Source organism: Artemia franciscana, chromosome 1 (genome assembly GCF_032884065.1).
Source record: "Artemia franciscana chromosome 1, ASM3288406v1, whole genome shotgun sequence".
Taxonomy (NCBI): Eukaryota; Metazoa; Arthropoda; class Branchiopoda; order Anostraca; family Artemiidae; genus Artemia; species Artemia franciscana.
The window spans coordinates 54,132,373-54,157,735 of record NC_088863.1 but is presented as its reverse complement, the minus strand read 5'-3'; the positions used below and the strand labels follow the sequence as shown (position 1 = coordinate 54,157,735).

Genomic DNA, 25,363 nt, shown 5'->3' with positions numbered 1-25,363 from the left:
GGATCTTAATGAAATTTGAAGTTTGGAAGAATATCGTGTCTTAGAGCTCTTGTTTTGAATCCCGACTGGATCCGGTGACATTGGGGGGAATTGAGGGGGGAATCTAAAATCTCGGAAAACGCTTAGAGTTAAGGGATCGGGATGAAACTTGATGGTAAAAATAATAATAAGTCTTAGATATGTGATTGAAACAACCGGAACGGATCCACTCTCTTTGGGGGAGCTGGGGGAGGAGGGTTAATTCCGAAAAATTAAAAAAATGAGGTATTTTTTAACTTACGAAGGAGTGATCGCATCTTAATGAAATTTGATGTTTAGAATGATATCGTGTCTCAGAGCTCTTATTTTAAATACTGACCGGATCCCGTGAAGGGGAAGTTGGGGGGGGGGGGGGCAGAACCTAAAATCTTAAAAAACGCTTAGAGTGGAGGGATCGGAATAAAACTTGGTGTGAAAAATAAGCACAAGTCCTAGATACGGGATTGACATAACCGGAACGGATCTACTCTTTTTTGGGGAGCTGGAGGGGAGGGTTAATTCTCAAAAATTAGAAAAAAATGGGGTATTTTTGACTTACGAAAGAGTGATCGTATCTTAATGAAATTTCATATTTATAAGGACCTCGAAACTCAGGTCTCTTATTTTAAATCCCGACCAGATCCAGTGTCATTAGGGGGGGGGGGGACCGAAAATCTTGAAAAACACTTAAAGCGGAGAGATCATGATGAAACTTGGTGAAAAGAATAAGCACAAGTCCAAGATAGGTGACTGATATAACCAGACCGGATCCACTCTCTTTGGTGGAGTTGGGGGGGGGGGGAGTAATTCGAAAAAAATAGAAAAATGAGGTATTTGTAACTTACGAACGGGTGGTCAGATCTTAATGAATTATTATATCTAGAAGGATCTTGTGCTTTAGAACTCTCATATTGAATCTCGGTGACATTGATGGGAGTTGGAGGGGTGAAAATCAAGGTATCTTACGAATGGGTGATCGGATCTTAATGAAACTTGATATATAGAAGAATCTTATGTCTCAGATGCTCCATTTTCAATTCGAATCGGATCTGGGGACATAGACGGTTGGAGGGGGGAAACAGAAATCTTGGGAACCGGAAATCTTGGAAAACCCTTAGAGTGGAGAGATCGGGATGAAACTTGACGGGAAGAATAAGCACAAGTTATAGATACGAGATTGACATAATTGGTACGGATCCGTTCTCTTTGAGGGAGCTGGGGCTTGTTAATTTGGAAAAATCAAAAAAATTGAGGTATTTTTAACTTAAGAATGGGTGACCATATCTTAATGAAATTTGATATTTAGAAGGCACTCATGTCTCAGAGCTCTTATTTCAAATTCCGACCAGATCTTTTGACACTGGGGGGAGTTGGAGGAGGAAGCCGGAAATCTTGGAAAAACCCTTTAAATGTCGTAGATACGTGACTGACGTAACCGGACTGGATCCGCTCTTTTTGGTGGAGTTAAGTGGTGGGGTTCAGTGCTTTGGCGAGTTTGGTGCTTCTGGACGTGCTAGGACGATGAAAATTGGTAAGCGTGTCAGGGAGCTGCACAAATTGACTTGATTAAGTCGTTTTCCCTGATTCGACCGTCTGGGGGGGTTGAAGGGAGAGGAAAAATTAGAAAAATTGAGGTATTTTTAACTTACGAGTGGGTAATCGGATCTTAATGAATTTTGATATTTAGAAGGACCTCGTGACTCAGAGCTCTTATTTTAAACCCCGACCGGCATTAAGCTTCTGATTTTCCTTTTAAGCAATCTATTGATTCTTAGAATTTTGCCGAGAGCTCTTGGCTCTTAGCTGTTCCGACCTCGTCACAAGTGCCATATGAGCTCTTAGCTCTTGTTCTTTTTTAAATATTCTATAGTGTACAAAAACGTAGTGCGCAAATAGCAACAGAAAAATATTGCCAAAATAAGAAGAGATAATTGTATCAACTTTGACCTAGCAGATGTGACGTCGTGCCAAAAAGATAATAAAAGGAGCTTTAACCAACTATATTTATTAAAAACATTGTCTTTTCTGTGAAGTTATAAAAACCGCTAGTGCAGTTTGCTAAAAAAAAATAAAAAAAATTGAAAGCTTATTAACAACTTTGTTTTAGGATTTAAGTGTTTACTAAATATTTTTGTCTTAACTTACGTTCAAAATGTCAAGATAATATACTCAATTCATCGAAAATTTTAACTATTTACTGTATTTACCAAGCTTATTGTGCTTAGTAAATATTGTCAATGCTATAGGATTCCCAACAATGCCTTTAATGGGCTAAATAGTTTTAAGATGATTGGGGAATTTGACGACATCAAACAGTTCGTGGTAACGAACTGTAGTAAGGAGCGACCCGGCTCAATAGTAACCAAAACTCTAAAAAATCGAATTTTGATACCAATAGCTATATCAAAAGAATCGCATTTTAATGCTGGTTTTAAATATATAAGTTTCATCAAGTTTAGCCTTACCCATCAAAAGTTACGAGCCTGAGAAAATTTGCGTTATTTTAGAAAATAGGGGGAAACACCCCCTAAAAGTCATAGAATCTTAACGAAAATCACACCATCAGATTCAGCGTATCAGAGAACCCTATTGTAGAAGTTTCGAGCTCCTATCAACAAAAATGTGGAATTTTGCATTTTTTGCCAGAAGGCAGATCACGGATGCGTATTTATTTGTTTTTTTGTTTTTTTTTTTTTTTTTCCCAGGGGTGATCGTATCGACCCAGTTGTCCTAGAATGTTGCAAGAGGGCTCATTCTAATGGAAATGAAAAGTTCTAGTGCCCTTTTTAAGTGACCAAAAAAATTGGAGGGCACCTAGGCCCCCTCCCACGCTAATTATTTTCCCAAAGTCAACGGATCAAAATTCTGAGATAGCCATTTTATTCAGCGTAGTCGAAACACCTTATAACTATGTCTTTGGGGACGACTTACTCCCCCACAGTCCCCATGGAAGGGGCAACAAGTTACAAACTTTGACCTGTGCTTACATATAGTAATGGTTATTGGGAAGTATACAGGCGTTTTCAGGAGGATTTTTTTGGTTGGGGGGAGGGGTTGAGAAGAGGGGGATATGCTGGGGGAACTTTCCATCGAGAATTTGTCATGGGAGAAGAAAACTTCCATGAAGGGAGAGCAGGATTTACTAGCATTATTTAAAAAAAAAATTAAAAAATAAATGTGAAAAAGCTTTTTCACCTGGAAGTAAGGAACAGCAATAAAACTTAAAACAAACAGAAATTATTACCCATATAAGGGGCTCACCTCCTTATGATACCTAGCTCTTTACGCTAAAGTATTTTTAGTAATTTCAACTATTTATTCTACGGCTTTTGTGATTCAGGGGTCATTCTTAATGAATTGGGATAAAATTTAAGCTTTAGTGTAAAGAGCGAGGTACTGACGATGGGGCGAATCCCCTCATATATGTAATAAAAACATGAGAATACAAAAGTTCTTTACGTAAGCTAATTTATAAGTTACGTAAATCTTTTACCAATAAAAAGATTCGTAAAAAATTAAAAGTCCTAGTTGCCTTTTTAATTAACCAAAAAATCGGAGGGCAACTAGGCTTCGCCCCCGCTCTTTTTTTCTCAAAATCATTCGATCAAAATTATGAGAAAGCCATTTAGCCCCACCCAAAAAAAATATGCAAAATTTCGTTTTGATTATTCCTCTGCGGAGAGCCAAAATCAAAACATGCATTGATTCAAAAACGTTCAGAAATTAAATTAAAAAAAAGAGTTTTTTTAACTGAAAGTAAGGAGCGACATTAAAACTTAAAACGCACAGAAATTACTTCGTATATGAAAGAGGCTGCTTCCTCATCAACGCCCTGCTCTTTACGCTAAAGTTTTTTACTGTTTTAAAAAGAAGAATTGAGAGAAAGAGTCAAACTTTAGCGTAAAGAGAGGGGCGTTGATGAGGAAGCAGCCTCTTTCATATACGAAGTAATTTCTGTGCGTTTTAAGTTTTAATGTCGCTCCTTACTTTCAGTTAAAAAAACTCGTTTTGTTTTATTTAATTGCTATAAAGAGACAGCTCTTTTTGTGAGATGTACATGTGAGAGGACCAAATTTTATTAAAAGAAGAAGATTTGGAAATAACAGTACCATAGACAATTGCATTATTTCGAGGAGGCAAACTCTGTGCTCACCCCTTGGAATTTTCGCTGACAACGAAGTTGAAAATGGGACAAGTGAGCAACAAAAAAAAATTACACGTAACTTAATTTAATTTTGTTTCTTTTTTATAGCACAGAAATCTTTAATACCTAGCAATTCCAGCTATATGCAACAAATAAAAATGAAAAAAAAATGTTATCTTGCCTAATACGCTGACGCATGAATTTGTTATACAACACTATTTCAGGTCCGATTTCAGGTCAGAAGGTATGCCACAGGGTTTAGTTGAACAAAAATCAAAATTGATTCAGATAAAAACCAGATTCGTATCTCCTGTCAAGGCAGAGATTAAAAAAAAAAATCCAAAATTATTTTAAAGCATCTAATAGCTCCAATGTTTATTTTTCACTTGTCTCATCTTTTTGGAACAAGTACAATTTCTCAAGTAAATGTTCCAGAATCTAGAGCAAATGCTACACCAAATGGTTCCCAGCAACCGATTTCGATGCGTCTGGCATTTCTCCCTAGAATCTAATTTAGAAACCGGCAAATTTAATACCCTACTCCAAAAGCTGTCTGATCTCCTCTTGGAACCACAAACAAAATGTAGGGACTTGGAAAACTTAGCATGGAATTTAAGGACACATCAAACGTATTCACCAATGTTTAGTCTTAAGCCTAATATTACTAGTAGCATCAATAAAATAGTGTTATTAGATGTGTAAAATTTTAACGTAAAAAAAAAAACAGTGGAAATTCAGTATTAACTTCGTCACTTGCACTTGTTTCGTAAGTCTTTCTATTAATTCGCCAAGTAACTGCAGAGCTTTCTATGACTGAAGATTCATTCATACATGACCAAAATATAGCTTTCATTCGCTGTGTAAAGGGATAGCATATAAAACAGAAGGGTTTTCTTTTTTTACTTTTCTAATAAGCCTTAAATAACTGAGGACATCGAAATGAAAACATTTTTCGCTCCCCTGGCTCCATCATTAGTCTTTTCCAACCCGAACACCAGGGTTTCCTACAATTTCTCTTTATTTGATAAAGAGCTATGAACAAAATTTTGGAAGCGCAAGTTTCAGCATTATTACCACACTAAACCATGAAAAAATCAAGCATAAAATAACTCGGAAAATTTGACCTTTCGTTCCTAAACATTCTGGCAGAGACAATCCGTTGATTCCAGGTTTTTAGTCAAACGTTATTTCAAAGTCAGTTAATCCCCCCAAGGTTTACTCTTCTATTTGATGTGTCATCAGCCTATGACACATAAAAGGCATTAAATCTGGGAGATGGTCATAATCGTCTGAAGAAAAAATTGAAAGTAATATGTTTGCTTTACATAACAGAAATCAAATACGGTAATGAAATTGATATTTTCGGAATCAGAAGAAATGAGGATTCTATGGATTTTTGTAAAGGGATAAATACAACAAAATAGGATGATTTGTCTTTCTAGAAATATTTCTTTCTGTAAGTCAATACCCTAATAATTTGAAACGCTAATCTAGAGTAATTTTAACAGTGACAGTTTTAATACATAGCTTAGATTTTCAGTTATTCCATGATACAGGCTCCATTACCTTTTCAATTTTTATTTCGTAACAAGACGATAGGGTTATATTCTTACAAAATTTTACTCATTGAATCAGTATTATTTTTCTAACTCATTAATGCAAATAAATGGCAGCGTACGCCTTCTGTCATAGAAATCAGGAGAGTTACACTTTCTAGAGCTTCACGACGACATAATTTTTTTCGCTCCCTTTCGCTGATTTTTCACATGTGCTCCTTGTTTTCAAACTTACTGTCCGCTAAGTGCTGCGACTGCATAACAACAAATGGAAGTCCCTTTCATTAAAAATTAAATTTCCAGGATTTCCTGAAATTTTTTAAGACGCATATGGTTGTTAAAATTTCCAATCAACCATCTTAAAGAATCAAATTTTATTTTTACTGTCTTTGGTACTATAAGAATGACCTAGCAGAGCTTGGCCATATATTGATACAGTAAATGAAAGGCGTTGTTGTTCCAACAGGGGAAGAGGAAGGGTGTTGAGGTAATATGCTATAAGGAATATCATGGACAGTCGCAACTTACTTTAATTAGAAACAAAAAATTTAACAAATGTCTTGCGTTTTTCATGAGGCAACATCCATTAGATTTTATACACACGCATTCGTTGCAAAAGACCAGGACGTTGCCATCCCTTGGAGAGACCGAGTTTCTATTGGCCTTGATGGCAAAGTAGTATTCATTAAATTACAGGCCATTTTACTAGAGGCTTTAAGCTACGACAAAATGTATTTTCTTATTTATTCGATGGACAATTACGCATGCGATATTTATAACTACAGTCATTGACAAATGAACTGTTTATTAGTTTTCGAGAGGCTCTCTAGTGAAGAATTACATTACCGCAGTTCGGCAAGTTTGACAATGTACAGTTCATAATATTTTACCTTTCCTGTAGAACTTGATTTATATGAAGGCCCAAAGTTAGGATATTTGGACATCAAAATGAAATTTTTTATGTATCAGCCCCCCCCCCCCCCCCCGTCTGCAGAATAGCCCATCGTCCCTCCTACATAATGACTGATGCGAACTTGCACGTCATTATAAATTATTAAATAAAATACAAAGCAAATCAGTTCAGCTAAATGAGGCTTTCAAATAACCGTAAGAAACTTTTCTGCAATAGGAAGAGTGATATCGCTCTCCTTCTCCTCTCCACGCCCTTTCATGTATTTATCTGATGGCTAATGAAGTGTTATACAATTCTGGCATTTAAATACACTCTTTTAGGCATCTGCAGCCCCAACCCCTACACAATGACCCAAAGTTCTTCCCTAATAATGGCTGATGAACTATTATAGATCACTAACATAATTTCATGAAAAATAAAGGGAATTAACAAAGTTAAATAAAGCATGAAGAAAAACGTCCATTTAATCTTTTCTCTTGAATCAACTACGTGACTTTTAGGAACGAACAGGCAACCTTGCGGCATTACTTACTACCCATCAAGGGGGCTCAATAAACAGATTTGATACTTTTAGATTGATTGGCTATCTTAAAACTTTTTAATCGACAGCAACTTGGTCCTCCATAAGGCAAAATAGTTGTTTGTGCCACAGAACGGAAGAAAACGCCACTTTTCCACGGCACTAACATTTTGGTCATTTTAAAAGTACAAAAGAACTTTCAATTTTTTGTTCAATAGACCCTCACTCGATTTTCTAGGACTATTGATTCGACAGAACCACCCTGGAAAAAAACTAACATACACACATCCATTGTCCTTCTTCTGAAAAAAAGCGCAAAAACCACATTTTGCAGACGGGGTCTTGAAACTCCCACAATACGCTGAATATAGTGGTTTGATTTTCATTAATACCACTTAGCTTTTGGGAATTTTTCCCCATTTTAATGCTCATAGCGTAATAATTTAAGGTTATTAAACTTAGTGAACTTTAGGAGTTTCGGTTACTATTGTCCCAACACCTAACTTACAGTTCAAATTGTTTGATTCTACACATATTTTGGATTACAAGTAGAATGTTACAGAATTCCTTCTTTTCTTCATTCTTATTATTTGTCTTCATTTCCTTTTGGCTGCTCAATTTCAAACATGGGAGAAATTTCTAGGCTGAATACACCGAACTCTAATGTTTTTAGACCTGCACATAGGGCACTCCCTAGTGTAAGTACGAAGAAACTCTATCCTACTGGAAAAAATTATTGAAAAATGTTCTTTTTTCGAATTGGCAGACCCAACTCAAATAAATTATAGAATATCCGTCCTCATTGTGTTGTTTTAACATCCAACTGACAAAATGAGAGAGGAAATACAATGCATGGAGTTGGTTGAACTTACCTTTTAAGGCCATAGCTAAACTTTTAGAGCCTGGAGGTCCTCTATGTTTTCCCCGCCGAGAGATGCCTCCACTAAGGATGACTTGACCAGTTATCGAGGTAGTTGCGGTGCAGTAGCGGGGATAACCCTTTGAGTTAACAAACAACTTTGATCTTTTTGAACCTTCTAAAAGTCTTGGAGGTGGCATATCAAGTAGCTCCATCATACATGCTAGTTGATCACCTTCATCTTCCCCAGGTAGAAGGGGGAATCCAAGGTGAAGCTCGGCAAGAATACAGCCTAAAGACCACATATCGATAGGCAAGCCATATCGTAGTCCGAGTATAACTTCTGGTGCTCGATAAAACCGTGACTGGATATAGGTGTAGACACGTTGATTTTCATAGCAGCTCGAACCAAAATCAATTACCTGAAAAAATGAGCCGAATAAACAGTAAATTTAATCTAGCTGAAATATTTTCAAGTCTATTTACCGCAGTGCGGGCAAACCTTTAACATGTATGTATACATCGCAAGTAGGTTTTTGTATTCGCATTCGACTCACAAGCCCTTACACAGAGATTTGCTTAAGGTGGCGTAGTAAGGTGCGGGCGGCGTACTCAAGTTTTATGTTTCATTTAGTCGTACAAAATTTTGCGGGAAAGCAAGTATTTTCTTCTCTCTCTCTCTCTCTCTCTCTTGTTGAGGACATGGCCCTACGAAGTTTTTTGTGTGTCAAATACACATTTGTTTGATTTTTTTTTATGGTACTTGTGTATCAGCCAGTACACACTCCGAGAATTTAGATCAGCAAGATCAGACAATAACTAGTTTGTAGCTGTCAGTATTCGGAGACAATCAAACAGTTCGTGGTAACGAACTGTAGTAAGGAGCGACCCGGCTCAATAGTAACCAAAACTCTAAAAAATTGAATTTTGATATCAATAGCTAAATCAAAAGAATCGCATTTTAATGCTGATTTTAAATATATAAGTTTCATCAAGTTTAGTCTTACCCATCAAAAGTTACGAGCCTGAGAAAATTTGCCTTATTTAGGAAAATAGGGGGAAGCACCCCCTAAAAGTCGTAGGATCTTAACGAAAATGACACCATCAGATTCAGCGTATCAGAGAACCCTACTGTAGAAGTTTCAAGCTCCTATCTACAAAAATGTGGAACTTTGTATTTTTTGCCAGAAGACAAATCACGGGTGCGTGTTTATTTGTTTTGTTTTTTTTGTTTCTTTTTTTTTTCCCAGGGGTCATCGTATCGACCAAGTGGTCCTAGAATGTCGCAAGAGGGCTCATTCTAACGGAAATGAAAAGTTCTAGTGCCCTTTTTAAGTGACCAAAAAAATTGGAGGGCATCTAGGCCCCCTCCCACGCTCATTTTTTTTTCCCAAAGTCAACGGATCAAAATTTTGAGATAGCCATTTTGTTCAACATAGTCGAAAACCATAATAACTATGTCTTTGGGGATGACTTACTCCCCCACAATCCCTGGGGGAGGGGCTGCAAGTTACAAACTTTGACCAGTGTTTACATATAGTAATGGTTATTGGGAAGTGTACAGACGTTTTCAGGGGGATTTTATTTTGTTTGGGGATGGGGCTGAGGAGAGGGGGCTATGTTGGAGGATCTTTCCTTGGAGGAATCTGTCATGGGGGAAGAAAAATTCAATGAAAAGGGCGCAGGATTCTCTAGCATTACTATAAGAAAACAATGAAAAATAAACATGAAAACTTTTTTTCAAATGAAAGGAAGAAGTAGCATTGTAAAAATTTTGGTATATATTTTCAATAGTAAACGAAACTCTAAAAATTGGAATTTAGATGCTAAAAGATACATCAAAAGAATTGGATTTTTATGCTGATTTAAAAATATGTAAGTTTCATCAAATTTAGTCTTTGTCATCAAAAGTTACGAGCCTGAGAAAACTTAATTTATTTTGGAAAATAGGGGGAAACACCCCCTAAAAGTCATAAAATCTTAACGAAAATCACACCATTGCATTCAGCATATCAAAGAACCCCATAGTAAAAATTTCAAGCTCCTATCTACAAAAATGTGGAATTTCATATTTTTTGCCAGAAGACAGATCACGGGTGCGTGTTTATTTGTTTTTTTGTTTTTTCCAGGGGTCATCGTATCGACCAAGTTGTCCTAGAATGTCGCAAGAGGGCTCATTCTAACGGAAATGAAAAGTTCTAGTGCCCTTTTTAAGAGAGGGCTATGTGAATGAGCTTTCCTTGGATGAATATGTCATTGGGGAAGAGAAATTCAATGAAAAGGGCGCAGGATTTTCTAGCATTGTTATAAAAAAAAAACAATGAAAAAATAAACATGAAAAAGTTTTTTCGATTGAAAGTAAGGAGTAGCATTAAAACTTATAACGAACAGAGATTATTAAGCATATGAGGGGTTCTAAAAATACTTTAGCATAAAGAGCGAGGTATTTAGGAGGAGATAAATAGCTCGCTCTTTATGCTAAAGTATTTTTAGTAATTTCAACTATTTATTCTACGGCCTTTCTGATTCAGGGGTCATTCTTAAAGAATTGGGACAAAACTTAAGATTTAGTGTAAAGAGCGAGGTATTAACGAGGGGACAAACCCCCTCATATACATAATAAAAATATAAGAACATAGAAGTTTGTTACTTAAGTTAATTCTTAAGTTACGTAAATTTTGTACTAATAAAAACGTTCGTTAAAAATTAAAAGTTATAGCTGCCTTTTTAAGTAACCGATAAATTGGAGGGCAACTACGCCTCCTTCCCCATCCCTTATTTCTAAACTAAGAGAAAGCCATTTAGCCAAAAAAGAATTGATATGTAAATTTCATTTTATAATTTATATGCGGAGAGCCAAAATCAAACATGCATTAATTCAAAAACGTTCAGAAAAAGGAAAAAACTAGTTTTTTTAATTGAAAGTAAGGAGCGACATTAAAACTTAAAACGAACAAAAATTACCCCGTATATGAATAGGTTGTCCCCTCCGCAATCCCTCGCTCTTTACGCTAAAGTTTGACTCTGCCACAATTCTACTTTTTAAAACAATTAAAAATTTTAGCGTAAAGAGGGAGGGATTGCGGAGGGGTCTAGCCATTTCATATACGGGGTAATTTCTGTTCGTTTTAAGTTTTAATGTCGCTCCTTACTTTCAGTTAAAAAAACTAGTTTTTTATTTAATTAGCTTAGGCTCGGTTGAAATCTATGTTGTAGACAAATTTTTATTAAATATTTGATATATAGAGATAATATTTTGGTTGGGTTAGGTTAGCTATTTAATACAAAACGTTCTGTGCGGACCCCTTCCGTAATTCTTTGTTATATTTTCCATAATTTTGTAACTAAAGTATTGTATTTTCATCATATTTTGGTAAATTTCATTATGATTAACTTCACTTAGCTTCTCGGGTGTGTACTGACTAATACACAAGTACCTTTTTTTTGCGTCAATATATTGAAGCGTAACTTTAATAACATTTCATAGATTCAATAACATTTCAAACGACCGTAAAATACTGTCATTAAATAGATAAAACCCGAAACGAACAGAAATTACAACAAATAGCCACATCAAACTTAAAACGAGCAGAAACAGAGAAACCACTACAATGAAGTAGGGCTGACTGTGCCTTCCAAAGACCAGAAAGTAATTTGCACTTGATTGAAAACAATTTTTATTTCTAGCAATGCGTACATATTCCTCATAACATCAAGCAAGCAAAATCGTCATAATACCCAAGATCATAGGCAGTGCAATAGCGCTGCCTAAATAAAGAGTGATGGGGGCACAATGTATTATTCTTTTTTTTTTGGATTTAGACCAGGGCACTTCGTATCGAAGGAGTTATTGTAGAAACTTTGAAGAAGTTTAATTCGATTGAGAATTGAAAGGGCCTTTTTTAATAGTCAAAACTGATTGGAGGGCAACAAGCCCCCCCCCACGCCAATCAATTCCTTAAACACATCCAATCAAAATTTTGAGATAGCCATTTTGTTCAGCGTAGTTGAAAGGTCGTAGTTGAGGATGACACCCCCCCCACAGCCCTCATTGAAAGGGTTGTAAGTTATGACTCGTGGGCATTTAAGGTTTTAATGGAAAAGGTGGTTGTGTAAACTTCGAAGGGGGGGGGCTCATTGGATTGGAAATCAGATGTTCTAATTCTCTTTTTAAGAGTCAAAGTGGTCAGGGGCACCCGTCCCCTGAGTCGTATTGTCCATAAATGCATCCGATAAAAATTTTGATATAGCCATTTGTTCAAAAATAGTCCAAAGATCATATAATAAGGCCTTTAAGGTGGACAGAATCCCCCAGAATCTGGGGGGGGATAAGGATTGTAAGTTATGCCCCAAGGGCATATAAGTTTTCTTTTAGAAGGCCTGCTCGTGCAAACTTTAGAAGAGGTTCATTTGATTTGAAATTTTTAGTTCTAGTTCCTTCTAAAGATGTCAAAAATTATGGAGAGCAACTAATCTCCCTCCCCGACATCCTCTTTTCCTATAACGCATTCAATTGAAATTGTGAGATAGCCATTTTGTTACCAACAGTCCAAAAATCACACAACAATGTCTTTAGGGCAGACACAATCCCCCAGAGCCCGTTGGCAAGGAATGTAAGCTATACCCGGGACATATAAGGTTTTTATGGAAGGGGTAGTCGTATAAACTTTAGATCGGATGAAGCTCATTTGATTGGAAGTCGGAAGTTTTAGTGCCCTTTTTAAGTCAAAAGTGAATGGGGGGCAATCAGCCCCCTCCCTCAAGTCTATTATTCTCCAAAATCAAGAGAACTATTTTGGTCAGCCTTGTTGAAAGGTCCAGCAATTGTCTGTGTTGATGTCAACCTCCCCACAGTCCTTAGGACAAGGGCTGTAAGTTCGGCAATTCGTTCATTGTTTACATCTAGTATATTGAGAAAGGTATGTATGTTTAAACTTAACTTTCCAAGAAGACGAAGAGTATTCAGGTGAGAATTTCAGAGAACGTTGAACTAAATAAAAACACGATATGTGTCTACAGATTGTCAAAAGGGTTCAACACAGGAATAACTGAGTATATTAATTTGGAAAATTCAGAAAACAATAAGGGAGATGATAAAAAGGTAATATTTGCATACTATCAATACTACTACAACTAACACCACTACTTCTACCACATTGCTCAATTTAAAGTATTAAGGGAAAATTTGAACTAAATCCAAAGACATTGTCAAAATAGCGTATCTTAAGAATTGATTTGGGTATTAAGTTGGAACTTTCAGAGAATTAAATAAAAAAAACTAATTTTTTTAGCTGAAAGTAAGGAGCGACATTAAAACTTAAAACGAACAGAAATTACTCCGTATATGAAGTGGGTTGTCCCCTCCGCAATCCCTCACTCTTTACGCTAAAGCTTTTAATTGTTTTAAAAAGTAGAATTGTGGCAAAGAGTCAAACTTCAGCGTAAAGAGCGAGGGATTGCGGAGGGGACAACCCATTTCATATACGGAGTAATTTCTGTTCGTTTTAAGTTTTAATGTCGCTCCTTACTTTCAGCTAAAAAAAATTAGTTTTTTTTTATTTAATTTCTGAACGTTTTTGAATTAATGCATGTTTGGTTTTGGCTCTCCGCACATAAATTATTAAAATGAAATTTGTATATTAATTCTTTTTTTGGCTAAATAACTTTCTCTTAGTTTTGATCAGACGATTTTGAGAAATAAGGGGTGGAGAAGGAGGCCTAGTTGCCCTCCAATTTTTCGGTTACTTAAAAAGGCAACTAGAACTTTTAATTTTTAATGAACTTTTTATTAGTAAAAAATACACGTAACCTAAGAATTAACTTACGTAACAAACTTTCATAACCTTATATTTTATTATGTATACGAGGGGGTTTGTACCCTCGTTAATACCTCGCTCTTTACACTAAATCGTAAGTTTTGTCCCAATTCTTTAAGAATGACCCCTGAATCAGAAAGGCCGTAGAATAAATAGTTGAAATTACTAAAAATACTTTAGCATAAAGAGCAAGGTATTTATCTCCTCCTAAATACCTCGCTCTTTATGCTAAAGTATTTTTAGAACCCCTCATATGCGTAATTATCTCTGTTCGTTTTAAGTTTCAATGCTACTTCTTCCTTTCAGTTGAAAAAACGTTTTCATGTTTATTTTTCATTGTTTTCTCATAGTAATGCTAGAGAATCCTGCGCCCTTTTCATTGAATTTTTCTTCCCCCATGACAGATTCCTCCAAGGAAAGATCCTCCAACATAGACCCTCTCCTCAGCCCCACCCCCAAACAAAATAAAATCCCCCTGAAAACGTCTGTACACTTCCCAATAACCATTACTATATGTAAACACCGGTCAAAGTTTGTAACTTGCAGCCCCTCCCCCAGGGATTATGGGGGAGTAAATCATCCCCAAAGACATAGTTATTATGGTTTTCGACTATGCTGAACAAAATGGCTATCTCAAAATTTTGATCCGTTGACTTTGGGAAAAAAATGAGCGTGGGAGGGGGCCTAGATGCCCTCCAATTTTTTTGGTCACTTAAAAAGGGCACTAGAACTTTTCATTTCCGTTAGAATGAGCCCTCTTGCGACATTCTAGGACCACTTAGTCGATACGATGACCCCTGGGAAAAAAAAAAAAAAAAAAAAACAAATAAACACGCACCCGTGATTTGTCTTCTGGCAAAAAATACAAAATTCCACATTTTTGTAGATAGGAGCTTGAAACTTCTATAGTAGGGTTCTCTGATACGCTGAATCTGATGGTGTCATTTTCGTTAAGATCCTACGACTTTTAGTGGGTGTTGCTCCCTATTTTCTTAAATAAGGCAAATTTTCTCAGGCTCGTAAGTTTTGATAGGTAAGACTAAACTTGATGAAACTTATATATTTAAAATCAGCATTAAAATGCAATTCTTTTGATGTAGCTATTGATATCAAAATTCAATTTTTTAGAGTTTTGGTTACTATTGAGCCGGGTCGCTCCTTACTACAGTTCGTTACCACGAACTGTTTGATAATTAAAGAAGAAAATCATCTCACCAAAAGGCAAATGTGGGCACTATTGTTACTGCTACATTTACAACTACTACTTCAATTACAACTACTTGTAGGGCTAGGAGCACTGACATGAAACTTTGAAGAAATATATGAACATACAGGTAATCAAGATGATATATCAGCAATGGCATAGCGATGGCTAATTTTATAAAGTTGAAACTTCCAGAACTTGATGAGAATGATGTTCTACTGACCAAAAGGCAATAGGTTAACACTACTGCTGCTAGTAGTACTACCGGTATGCAATTCTATTATTAGTAATATCAATACTACTACTGTGACTACTATTACAAGTATGCCTAAGGGTATGAAGGTGAAATTTAGAACACGCTCTCGTAAAGCAGGTTATCTAAAGGGTGTAACAGCAATATCTTACGAACAGTTTGGTGTGTGAAGTTGAAACTAACAGGGCTTGTTGTGAGGGATGTTGAACTAATCAAAAGAGAATATTTGCATCCCAAAGCAACTGCTTCTACTCATACTACTACTACTGTCAACTGTTGTATACTATTTCTATTACTACTACTGCCACTAAAGCTTAGGCTACAACAATTAATTTTTTTTCTACTACTATCTAAACTGAGAATATCTAACAGTTCGAGGTAACGAACTGTGGTAAGGAGCGACCCGGCTCAATAGTAAACGAAACTCTAAAAAACGGAATTTTGATGCTAAAAGATACATCAAAAGAATCGAATTTTAATGCTGATTCTAAATATATAAGTTTCATCAAATTTAATCTTTGTCATCAAAAGTTACGAGTCTGAGAAAATGTGCCTTATTTTGGAAAACAGGGGGAAACACCCCCTAAAAGTCAGAATCTTAACGAAAATCACACCATCGCATTCGGAGTATCAGAGAACCCTATAGCAGAAATTTCAAGCTCCTATCTACAAAAATGTGGAAGTTCGTATTTTTTGCCAGAAGATATTTTTTGCCAAAAAACACCGGCGCGTGTTTTTTGTTTTTTTTTTGTTTTTCAGGGGTCATCGTATCGACCAAGTGGTCCTAGAATGTCGCAAGAGGGCTCATTCTAACGGAAATGAAGAGTTCTAGTGCCCTTTTTAAGTTGGAGGGCACCTAGGCCCCCTCCCACGCTCATTTTTTTCCCAAAGTCAACGGATCAAAATTTTGAGATAGCCATTTTGTTCCACATAGTCGAAAACCATAATAACTATGTCTTTGGGAATGACTTACTCCCCAAAAATCCCAGGGGAGGGGATGCAAGTTACAAACTTTGACCAGTGTTTACATACAGTAATGGTTATTGGGAAGTGTACAGACGTTTTTACGGGGGGTTTTTTTGGTTTGGGGGGTGGAGTTGAGCCGAGGAGGCTATGTGGGAGGATCTTTCCTTGGAGGAATATATCATGGGGGACGAAAAATTCAATGAAAAGGGCGCAGGATTTTCTAGCATTACTATAAAAAAAACAATGAAAAAATAAACATGAAAACGTTTTTTTCAATTGAAAGTAAGGAGTAGCATTGAAACTTAAAACGAACAAAGATTATTATGCATACGAGGGGTTCTAAAAATACTTTAGCATAAAGAGCGAGGTATTTAGGAGGAGATAATTTCAACTATTTATTCTACGGCCTTTCTGATTCAGGGGTCATTCTTAAAGAATTGGGACAAAACTTACGATTTAGTGTAAAGAGCGAGGTATTAACGAGGGTACAAACCCTCTCGTATACATAAAAAAAATATAAGAATATAAGTTTGTTACGTAAGTTAATTCTTAAGTTACGTATATTTTTTACTAATAAAAACGTTCGTTAGAAATTAAAAGTTCTAGTTGCCTTTTTAAGTAACCGAAAAATTGGAGGGCAACTAGGCCACCTTCCCCACCCCTTTTTTCTCAAAATCGTCTGATCAAAACTAAGAGAAAGCAATTTAGCCAAAAAAAGAATTAATACACAAATTTCATTTTAATAATTTATGTGCGGAGAGCCAAAATCAAACATGCATTAATTCAAAAACGTTCAGAAATTAAATAAAAAAACTAGTTTTTTAACTGAAAGTAAGGAGCGACATTAAAACTTAAAACGAACAGAAATTACTCCGTATATGAAATGGGTTGTCCCCTCCGCAATCCCTCGCTCTTTACGCTAAAGTTTGACTCTTTGCCACAATTCTACTTTTTAAAACAATTAAAAGCTTTAGCGTAAAGAGGGAGGCGTTAAAGGGCTAAGAATTTACAAAATAAAACAAAATTTTTACAAAGCGTAAAATTACCACAAATCACTATCAATAAATAAATGAAATTCAAAGCGAACAGAAATTACAATAAATAGCCGAGTCAAATTCAAAACGAGCAAAAATGAACACGAGTAGAGCTGATAACCCCCACGTCTTCTCAAGACCAGATATAATTTGCACTTTACCGGAAAAAATAAAACTTTAAAGAGTAAATATTAGCATATGTCAATTAAACTGACAATCCCAGGTCTTTTTTTTTTTAGTAAAGCGTAGGCCAAATTATGTTCTATTCTTGAGAAGGCATGATTTTTTAGTTTGACTCGGCTATAAATTGTAATTTCTGTTCGTTTTGAGTTTCATTTACTTTATTGATAGCGATTTGTGGTATTTTTACGCTTGGAAGATTATTTGACTCTATTTCTGATCATTCTTGGCTTAATGGAGCTTTTTACTTTTCCTTAAAAAACTTATTTTGTGGAGTTTTTAAATTAGTTAACAAAAGAACAACTGAATCTGCACTAACAATTTTTGTTTCAGTAAAGTGCAAATTACGTTCTTGTCTTTAGAAGGTACAGGGGGTGTTAGCATTACTCACTGTGGTGGTTTCTGCTACTTTTAGGTTTGACTTTGTTATTTATTGTAACTACTATTCGTTTTGGGTTTCATTTATTTAATAACAGTGATTTATGTTCGCGGTCTTTTGACCACCTACATGCATAAACCATGTTTTAATTGAATTCAATAATTTTTCGTCTTAATACTCTTAGCCTATGCAATAGTAGCAGTGTCCACATAGTGCCTTTCGGGTAATTCAAACTTCCCATCGACATTCCCTGTAAGTTTCAACTTAATACTCTAATTGGTCCCTAAGATACTACTGATACGCCTTATTGACATCTTACACGCGCATAGTGTGTTTTGACTTAATTCAACTTCCCCCTCAACATTCCGTGACGTAATTATCTTAATATCCTTAGCCTTAGCAGTAGTCAAGCTAGAAATAGTGGCAGTGGCATTCAAATTTTGTCTTTTGATTAGTTCAGCATCCCTCTCAGCGTTCCTTGCAAGTTTCAACTTAATACTCTAAGCCGTTCCTGGGACACTGCTGATACGCAATGTCATTTAACTTCCTTCTTAATATTTCCTAAAATTCTAACCTTAATACCTTTAGTCTCAGTAGTAGTAGTAGCATGCACACAGTATCTTTTGATTAGTTCAACATAACCCTCGACGTCACCTGTAAGTTTCAACTTAGTACTCTTTAGCCGTTCCTGAGATATCGCCAATACGGCCATTTGACAACCTGCAAGCATGTAGTGTGTTTCAAATTCCCTCACAGTTTTTCCTTAAATTTTCACCTTAATACCCTTAGCCTTAGTAGTAGTCGTATCAACAAATGACAGTAAGAACAAGAGCTAAGAGCTCATATGGCACTTGTGACGAGGTCGGAAGAGCCAAGAGCTCATATGGTATGAGCTCTAGCAAAATTCTAAGAATCAATAGATTGTTTTAAAAGGAAAATCAGAGGCTTAATGCCGGTCGGGATTTAAAATAAGAGCTCTGAGTCTCGAGGTCCTTCTAAATATTAAAATTCATTAAGATCCGATCACCCACTCGTAAGTTCAAAATACCTCTTTTTTCTAAATTTTCCTCTCCCTTCAGCCCCCCCCCCCAGATGGTCAAATCGGGGAAAACGACTTTATCAAGTCAATTGGTGCAGCTCCCTGACACGCCTACCAATTTTCATCGTCCTAGCACGTCCAGAAGCACCAAACTCGCCAAAGCACTGAACCCCACCACCTAACTCCACCAAAGATAGCGGATCCAGTCCAGTTACGTCAATCACGTATCTACGACATTTATAAGCGTTTTCCAAGATTTCCGGTTTTCCCCTCAAGCTCCCCCCAATGTCAAAAGATCTGGTCGGGATTTGAGATAAGAGCTCTTAGACAGGAGTTCCTTCTAAATATCAAATTTCATTAAAATCCGATCGCCCATTCTTAAGTTAAGAACACCTCAATTTCTGATTTTTCCAAATTAAAAACTCCCAGCTCCCTCAAAGAGAACGGAGTCGTGCCAATTATGTCAATCTCGTAGCTACAACATGTGCTTATTCTTCCCATCAAATTTCATCCCGATCTCTCCACTCTAAGGGTTTTCCATGATTTCCGGTTTCCAAGATTTCTGTTTCCCCCCTCCAACCCTCTATGTTCCCTGATCCGATTCGAAAATGGAGCATCTGAGACATAAGATTCTTCTATACATAAAGTTTCATTAAGATCCGATCACCAATTCGCAAGACACCTCGATTTTAACGTTTTTCAAGAATTCCGGTTTTCCTCTCAAACTCCCTTCAATGTCACCGGATCTGGTCGAGATTTAAAATGAGAGTTCTAAAGCACAAGATCGTTCTAGATATCAAATTTCATTAAGATCTGATTACCCGTTCGTAAGTTACTAATACCTCATTTTTTCTAATTTTTCCGAATTACTTCCCCCCCCCCCAACTCCACCAAAGAAAGCGGATCTGGTCCGGTAATGTCAGTCACCTATCTTGGACTTGGGCTTATTCTTTCCACCAAGTTTCATCCTGATCTCTCCGCTTTAAGCTTTTTCCAAGATTTCCGCCTCCCCTCAATGACAATGAATCCGGTCGGGATTTAAAATAAGAGATCTGAGTTCCGAGGCCCTTCTAAATATGAAATTTCATTAAGATACGATCACTCTTTCGTAAGTCAAAAATACCTCATTTTTTCTAATGTTTAGAATTAACCCTCCCCTCCCCCCAACTCCCCCAACGAGATCGGATCCGTTCCGGTTATGTTAATCCCGTATCTAGGACTTGTGCTTATTTTTCCCACCAAGTTTCATCCCGATCCCTCGACTCTAGGAGTTTTTCAAGATTTTAGGTCCCCCCCCAGCTTCCCCTTCACCGAATCCGATCAGGATTTAAGATAAGAGCTCTGAGACACGATATCCTTCTAAACATCAAATTTCATTAAGATCCGATCACTCCTTCGTAAGCTAAAAATACCTCATTTTTTCTAATTTTTCAGAATTAAACCTCCCCAAGTCCCCCAAAGAGAGCGGATCCTTTCGGGTTATATCAATCACGTATCAAGGACTTTTGCTTATTTTTCCCATTAAGTTTCATCCCGATCCCTCAACTCTAAGCATTTTCCGAGATTTTAGGTTCCCCCCTCAATTGCCCCAATGTCACCGGATCCAGTCGGGATTTAAAATAAGAGCTCTGAGACACGATATTCTTCCAAAATTTCAAATTTCATTAAGATCCGATCGCTCCTTCGTAAGTTAAAAATACCTCATTTTTTCAAATTTTCAGAATTAACCCCCCCCCCAACTTCCCCAAATAGAGCAGATCCGTTCCAGTTATGTCAATCACGTATCTAGGACTTCTGCTTATTTTTCCCACAAAGTTTCATCCCGATCCCACAATTCTAAGCGTTTTCCAAGATTTTAGGTTCCCCCCCCAACTCCCCCCAATGTCACCTGATCTGGTCGGGATTTAAAATAAGAGCTCTTAGACACGATATCCTTCCAAACATCAAATTTCATTAAGATCCCATAGCCCGTTCGTAAGTTAAAATACTTCATTTTTCTATTATTCCGAATTAACCGACCCCCCCCCCTATGGTCACATCGCGAAAACGACTATTTCTAATTTAATCTGGTGCGGTCCCTGATATGCCTGCCAAATTTCATCGTCCTAGCTTACCTGGAAGTACCTAAAGTAGCAAAACCGGGACAGACAGACCGATAGAATTTGCGATCGCTATATGTAATTAAATAAATAAATAAACAAGTTTTTTTAACGGAAAGTAAGGTGCGACATTAAACCTTAAAACGAACAGAAATAACTTCGTATATGAAAGGGGCTGCTTCCTCATCAACGCCCCGCTCTTTACGCTAAAGTTTGACTCTTTCTCTTAACTCTACTTTTAAAACAGTCCAAAACAAAAAAAAACAAACAAACAAACAAATAAACACGCATACGTGATCTGCCCCTCTGGTAAAAAATACAAAATTCCACATTTTTGTAGATAGGAGCTTGAAACTTCTACAATAGGGTTCTCTGATACGCTGAATCTCATGGTGTTATTTTCGTTAAGATTCTGTGACTTTTAGGGGCTGTTTTCCCCTATTTTCTAAGATAAGCCAAATTTTTTCAGACTCGTAACTTTTGATGGGTAAGACTAAACTTGATTAAACTTATACATTTGAAATCAGCATTAAAATGCGATTCTTTTGATGTAGCTATTGATCAAAATTCCATTTTTTAGAGTTTTGGTTACTATTGAGCCGGGTCGCTCCTTACTACAGTTCGTTTCCACGAATTGTTTGACTTGGTTAATACCAAGTGCCATAAAAAAAAGCCAATTCATTCATGAATTCTACTGCTCTTCTAAAATAAGCCTTAATAAACTGCAGTTTCTTGGCATATATATAATACATTCTATTAAATATCTTTCGGACAGAAAAAAAAATTAAGATTTCAACCAGAGACATGGCTAGATTTTCAGTACTCGGCGACAATGTCAGTTTTTGCCCCTTGCTCCCCTAGCTAAACCACTGATTACAACCAAAAGGTATGTATTTATGGGTTAACACACTGTATTTCCCCAAGTTCATCTATAATCAATTTCACAATCATATTTGTTCAAAGAATAAAACATATATTAAACACAAGGAACTTGTGGCATCTTGCCAACATCACGTTATTGCCAGAATAGTCATTTCGCTATGCCAACGATCTTTATGCAACACCTATCTTACAAATAAAACCGGTAGACAAGCTATAATAAAACAGACTTCATTATCACAGCGATAAGTATAGCTCAGGGGGTGGAGGTTGGGATTGTATATTTCAGCCTTTAAGCTGTGATGAAAGGATTTTGGCAATAGACAAAAAATGACAATAAAATTCCAAAAAAATTGTCAAAAACTTTGTATGTCCCGATTGCCGCAAGACACAAAACATACAGGATATCTAGTAATCTTAAAACTGGTAACCTTCCCCCTCCCTTTGACAATTAAATAAAATACACAGCTATCAACCAAAGACCATACAAGGCGAGCAGGCTCTGACTTTCCGCTACCTGCTGTGCATCTCGGAACACCACATGTGCCACACAATTCCGCCAATCTTAGCATACTCCCCAAAAAGCTAGAAACAATTCCGCCACTTTTGGCAGTAGCCCCCTTGTGTATATTATTTCTTTGAGAGAGCGACCCTAGAGGTAAAGACGAAGGGTCGGGAAGTGAAATCACCACAAGAAATGTTTCACGAAAATACAGTAAAATGCATTAGTTTCTGCAAAAAAAAATAAATAAACTGTTTATGGGAATCTGACTCACTTTTTCCTTCAGAAATACTTACTAGAGCCCCCTCGCCCCAAAATCTTGACCACAAGAGCTAATTCGTAGATGCTTCATTTGTTATCAGCTTGAACCAGTTTTAGATACTATATTCTGTATTCCGATATCAATTCAAGATTAACTGGAGCTTATGTACAGGCCATCATTAAACTGTTGCTGTAGTTAATTTTTTGGTTTTGACTGTCATTTCCCAGCAAAGGAACATTTAAAAGCATGAAGCAAGAAAATAAAGGACTCTCAAAAGTTTTGTTTTTATGAAACTCAAATTCAGATTCACTCAAAAAGTACAAACTACAAAAGCATGTATGTAGATACAAAACTTAACCAGAAAATCCAATAGATAACAAAATGTAAATCATAGGTGATCATGTAAACATATTTCATACAGCAAAGATGTCAGTAGAAATCTTCTAGAGAGAGGATGTATTGAGCAACAATTATCTTGCCAAAAAAAAATAAAAAAAATCCAATTTCATGAAGTAATTTTTGCCAATGACTGTACGTATATGGCAATAATATACATTTTCTATAATAATGGCATTCAGTTTTTTTTTCGTCTTAGATTCATAATATAAACCAAACTTCTTAACGAGAAATTAAACATTTCAGAAATGTTCTAGCTTTTATGTTCGAATGTTAACACATGTAGAAACCAAGATTACGGAAAAACTTTCAATAATAGCATTAAATAGAAGGAAATATTCGCATAGAAGCGCGTGAATTTTATCACGATTGTTTCTTCCTTAAGAAAATCCGTTGTATATGTTGAACTTTAACAACGATTCTGAGAAAATAAAGGTGCTTACGGGTATATAAAGCAAAATAATTGACTTTGTTACTGTCTTTCCCCAGTTTAAGCGCCAGAGCGTCCACTTAGCTAAGAGCACATGTGTCTCCTGTATTTTTCCCCAGCCTCATCATAATGTCAAGAAGAAGTACAGGAGTCCTTTTCCAGCTTTCTATAATTAGCGCTTATATCATAAGTATTAGTCACAGAAAATTAGGGAAAGGCTCGTCCGATCGCAGATTAACGACATTCTTAAGGTCCAAAAAGGATCTGTTACATATCTTAACATATTTCACAAATTCTGTTTCGTATTCATTTAAGTTAGATTTCCTTAGGATGCTCAAGGTAATACGACTCTTCACATTATAAATGACAACCCAGACAGTTCCTACCGCGACTCATGTACCACAATACTACAATGAATAGTCACAAAATTGTAGCAATTAAAAAACGAATATAGATTAAATTTCAGCTAAAGCAATTAAACATATTCTTCCATCGATTATCACCCCAATTTACCATTTGATTAATAGGTCGTTTGAACTAGGAGTATTTTCCCAACGTCTTAAACTTGCACGTGTTACAGCTCTCTTTAAAGGAGGTGACCGAAAGGATCCTGGGAACTACAGGCCGATCTCTCTTCTGTCAGTGTTCTCTAAGATACTTGAAAGAGCAATGCTCAAACGTCTGGTGAGATTTCTTGAAGCTAATTTTTTTTTCCATCAGCATCAGTTTGGGTTTCGCGCAAAGTATTCTACAGAACATGCTTGTAATAGACTTCATCAGTTTATACGACGATCTTTAGATTCTAATCTTATTCCTGCAGCCATTTTTCTAGATGTAAAGAAAGCTTTTGACAGCCTAACACATAAGATTCTCATTGGTAAACTTTGTCATTTTGGTGTCCGTGGGGAAGCATTGTCTTGGTTCTCGTCATACCTAACTGACAGATCTATCGCCACAGAAGTTACAGACGAAAAAGTTCCAATTGAATACGGAGTACCCCAAGGTTCTATTCTTGGGCCAACCCTCTTCCTCATATATGTGAACGATCTCTACCGACTTTTTAACACCCCAATTAACAATGTTTGCTGTGGATTGTGTCACAAATCTTACTCTCAGAGTACGTTGGTGTTCACACCTGATAGTCAAGAAGAGTTAATAGCATTTGCAGATGACACTACTTTAGATGCTGCAGCTCCGGATGAATCATCCCTTATTCTAAAGCTTCAAGCAATGACTGAGAAAATACTCTTTTGGTTTGACATAAATCAACTAACTTTAAATGTAAAGAAGTCCTACCTTCTTATTTTTTCTCGTAAAGGTGTGAGCTGCCCCACAATTACTGAGCTTCATACACCAAGAGGCTCCGTAAGTCGTCCCCCGGAGCGATATGTGCGATTCCTGGGAGTTCTTTTGGATGAAAATTTATCATTTAAGTGGCATGTTCAAATAATAAGAGTGAAAATTTCCCGTGGACTTGGGATCATCCGAAAATTAAAGCGTTTATTTCCTTCCCTATCCTCCGTCTTTTATACTTTTCTCTGATTTACCCTTATATATGTTACTGTTCGTCTGTGTGGATGTCCACATTTCCCTCGGTACTTGCTCCTATTCACAATCTTTATGAGAAAGCGGCAAGAATTCTCCAGTCGGCTACACACACTCCTCTTGACCTCCTCAAAATTAAAGATATTTATGTTTTATCTCTATCTTCGTTGGCATATCAATACTTCCAGGGAGATCTCCCATGTTGTTTTTCGGGACTGCTTAAACTAGTAGGGGAAGTAAATTTGTATATGGTTCGTAACCGGGAGGATGTGATGATTCCAGCTAGTCCCTCGGTTCGTTCAGACTTTGGCCTGGCTGTGACTGTGGGGCGTGCTTGGAACTTGGTTCCCGCTGAGATCCGGCAGTCAC

General features: G+C 36.6%; 1 protein-coding gene across 1 annotated transcript in view; it reads right to left on the bottom strand.

Moving 5' to 3' along the window:
• LOC136031398 (dual specificity tyrosine-phosphorylation-regulated kinase 2-like) overlaps nucleotides 1-25,363 on the bottom strand; it is a 93,036-nt gene that overhangs the window by 33,403 nt on the left and 34,270 nt on the right. Inside the window, exon 3 of the mRNA XM_065710942.1 lies at nucleotides 8,024-8,432. Within this exon, the coding sequence (XP_065567014.1) occupies nucleotides 8,024-8,432 (409 nt within the window). The remainder of the gene's footprint in view (nucleotides 1-8,023; nucleotides 8,433-25,363) is intronic.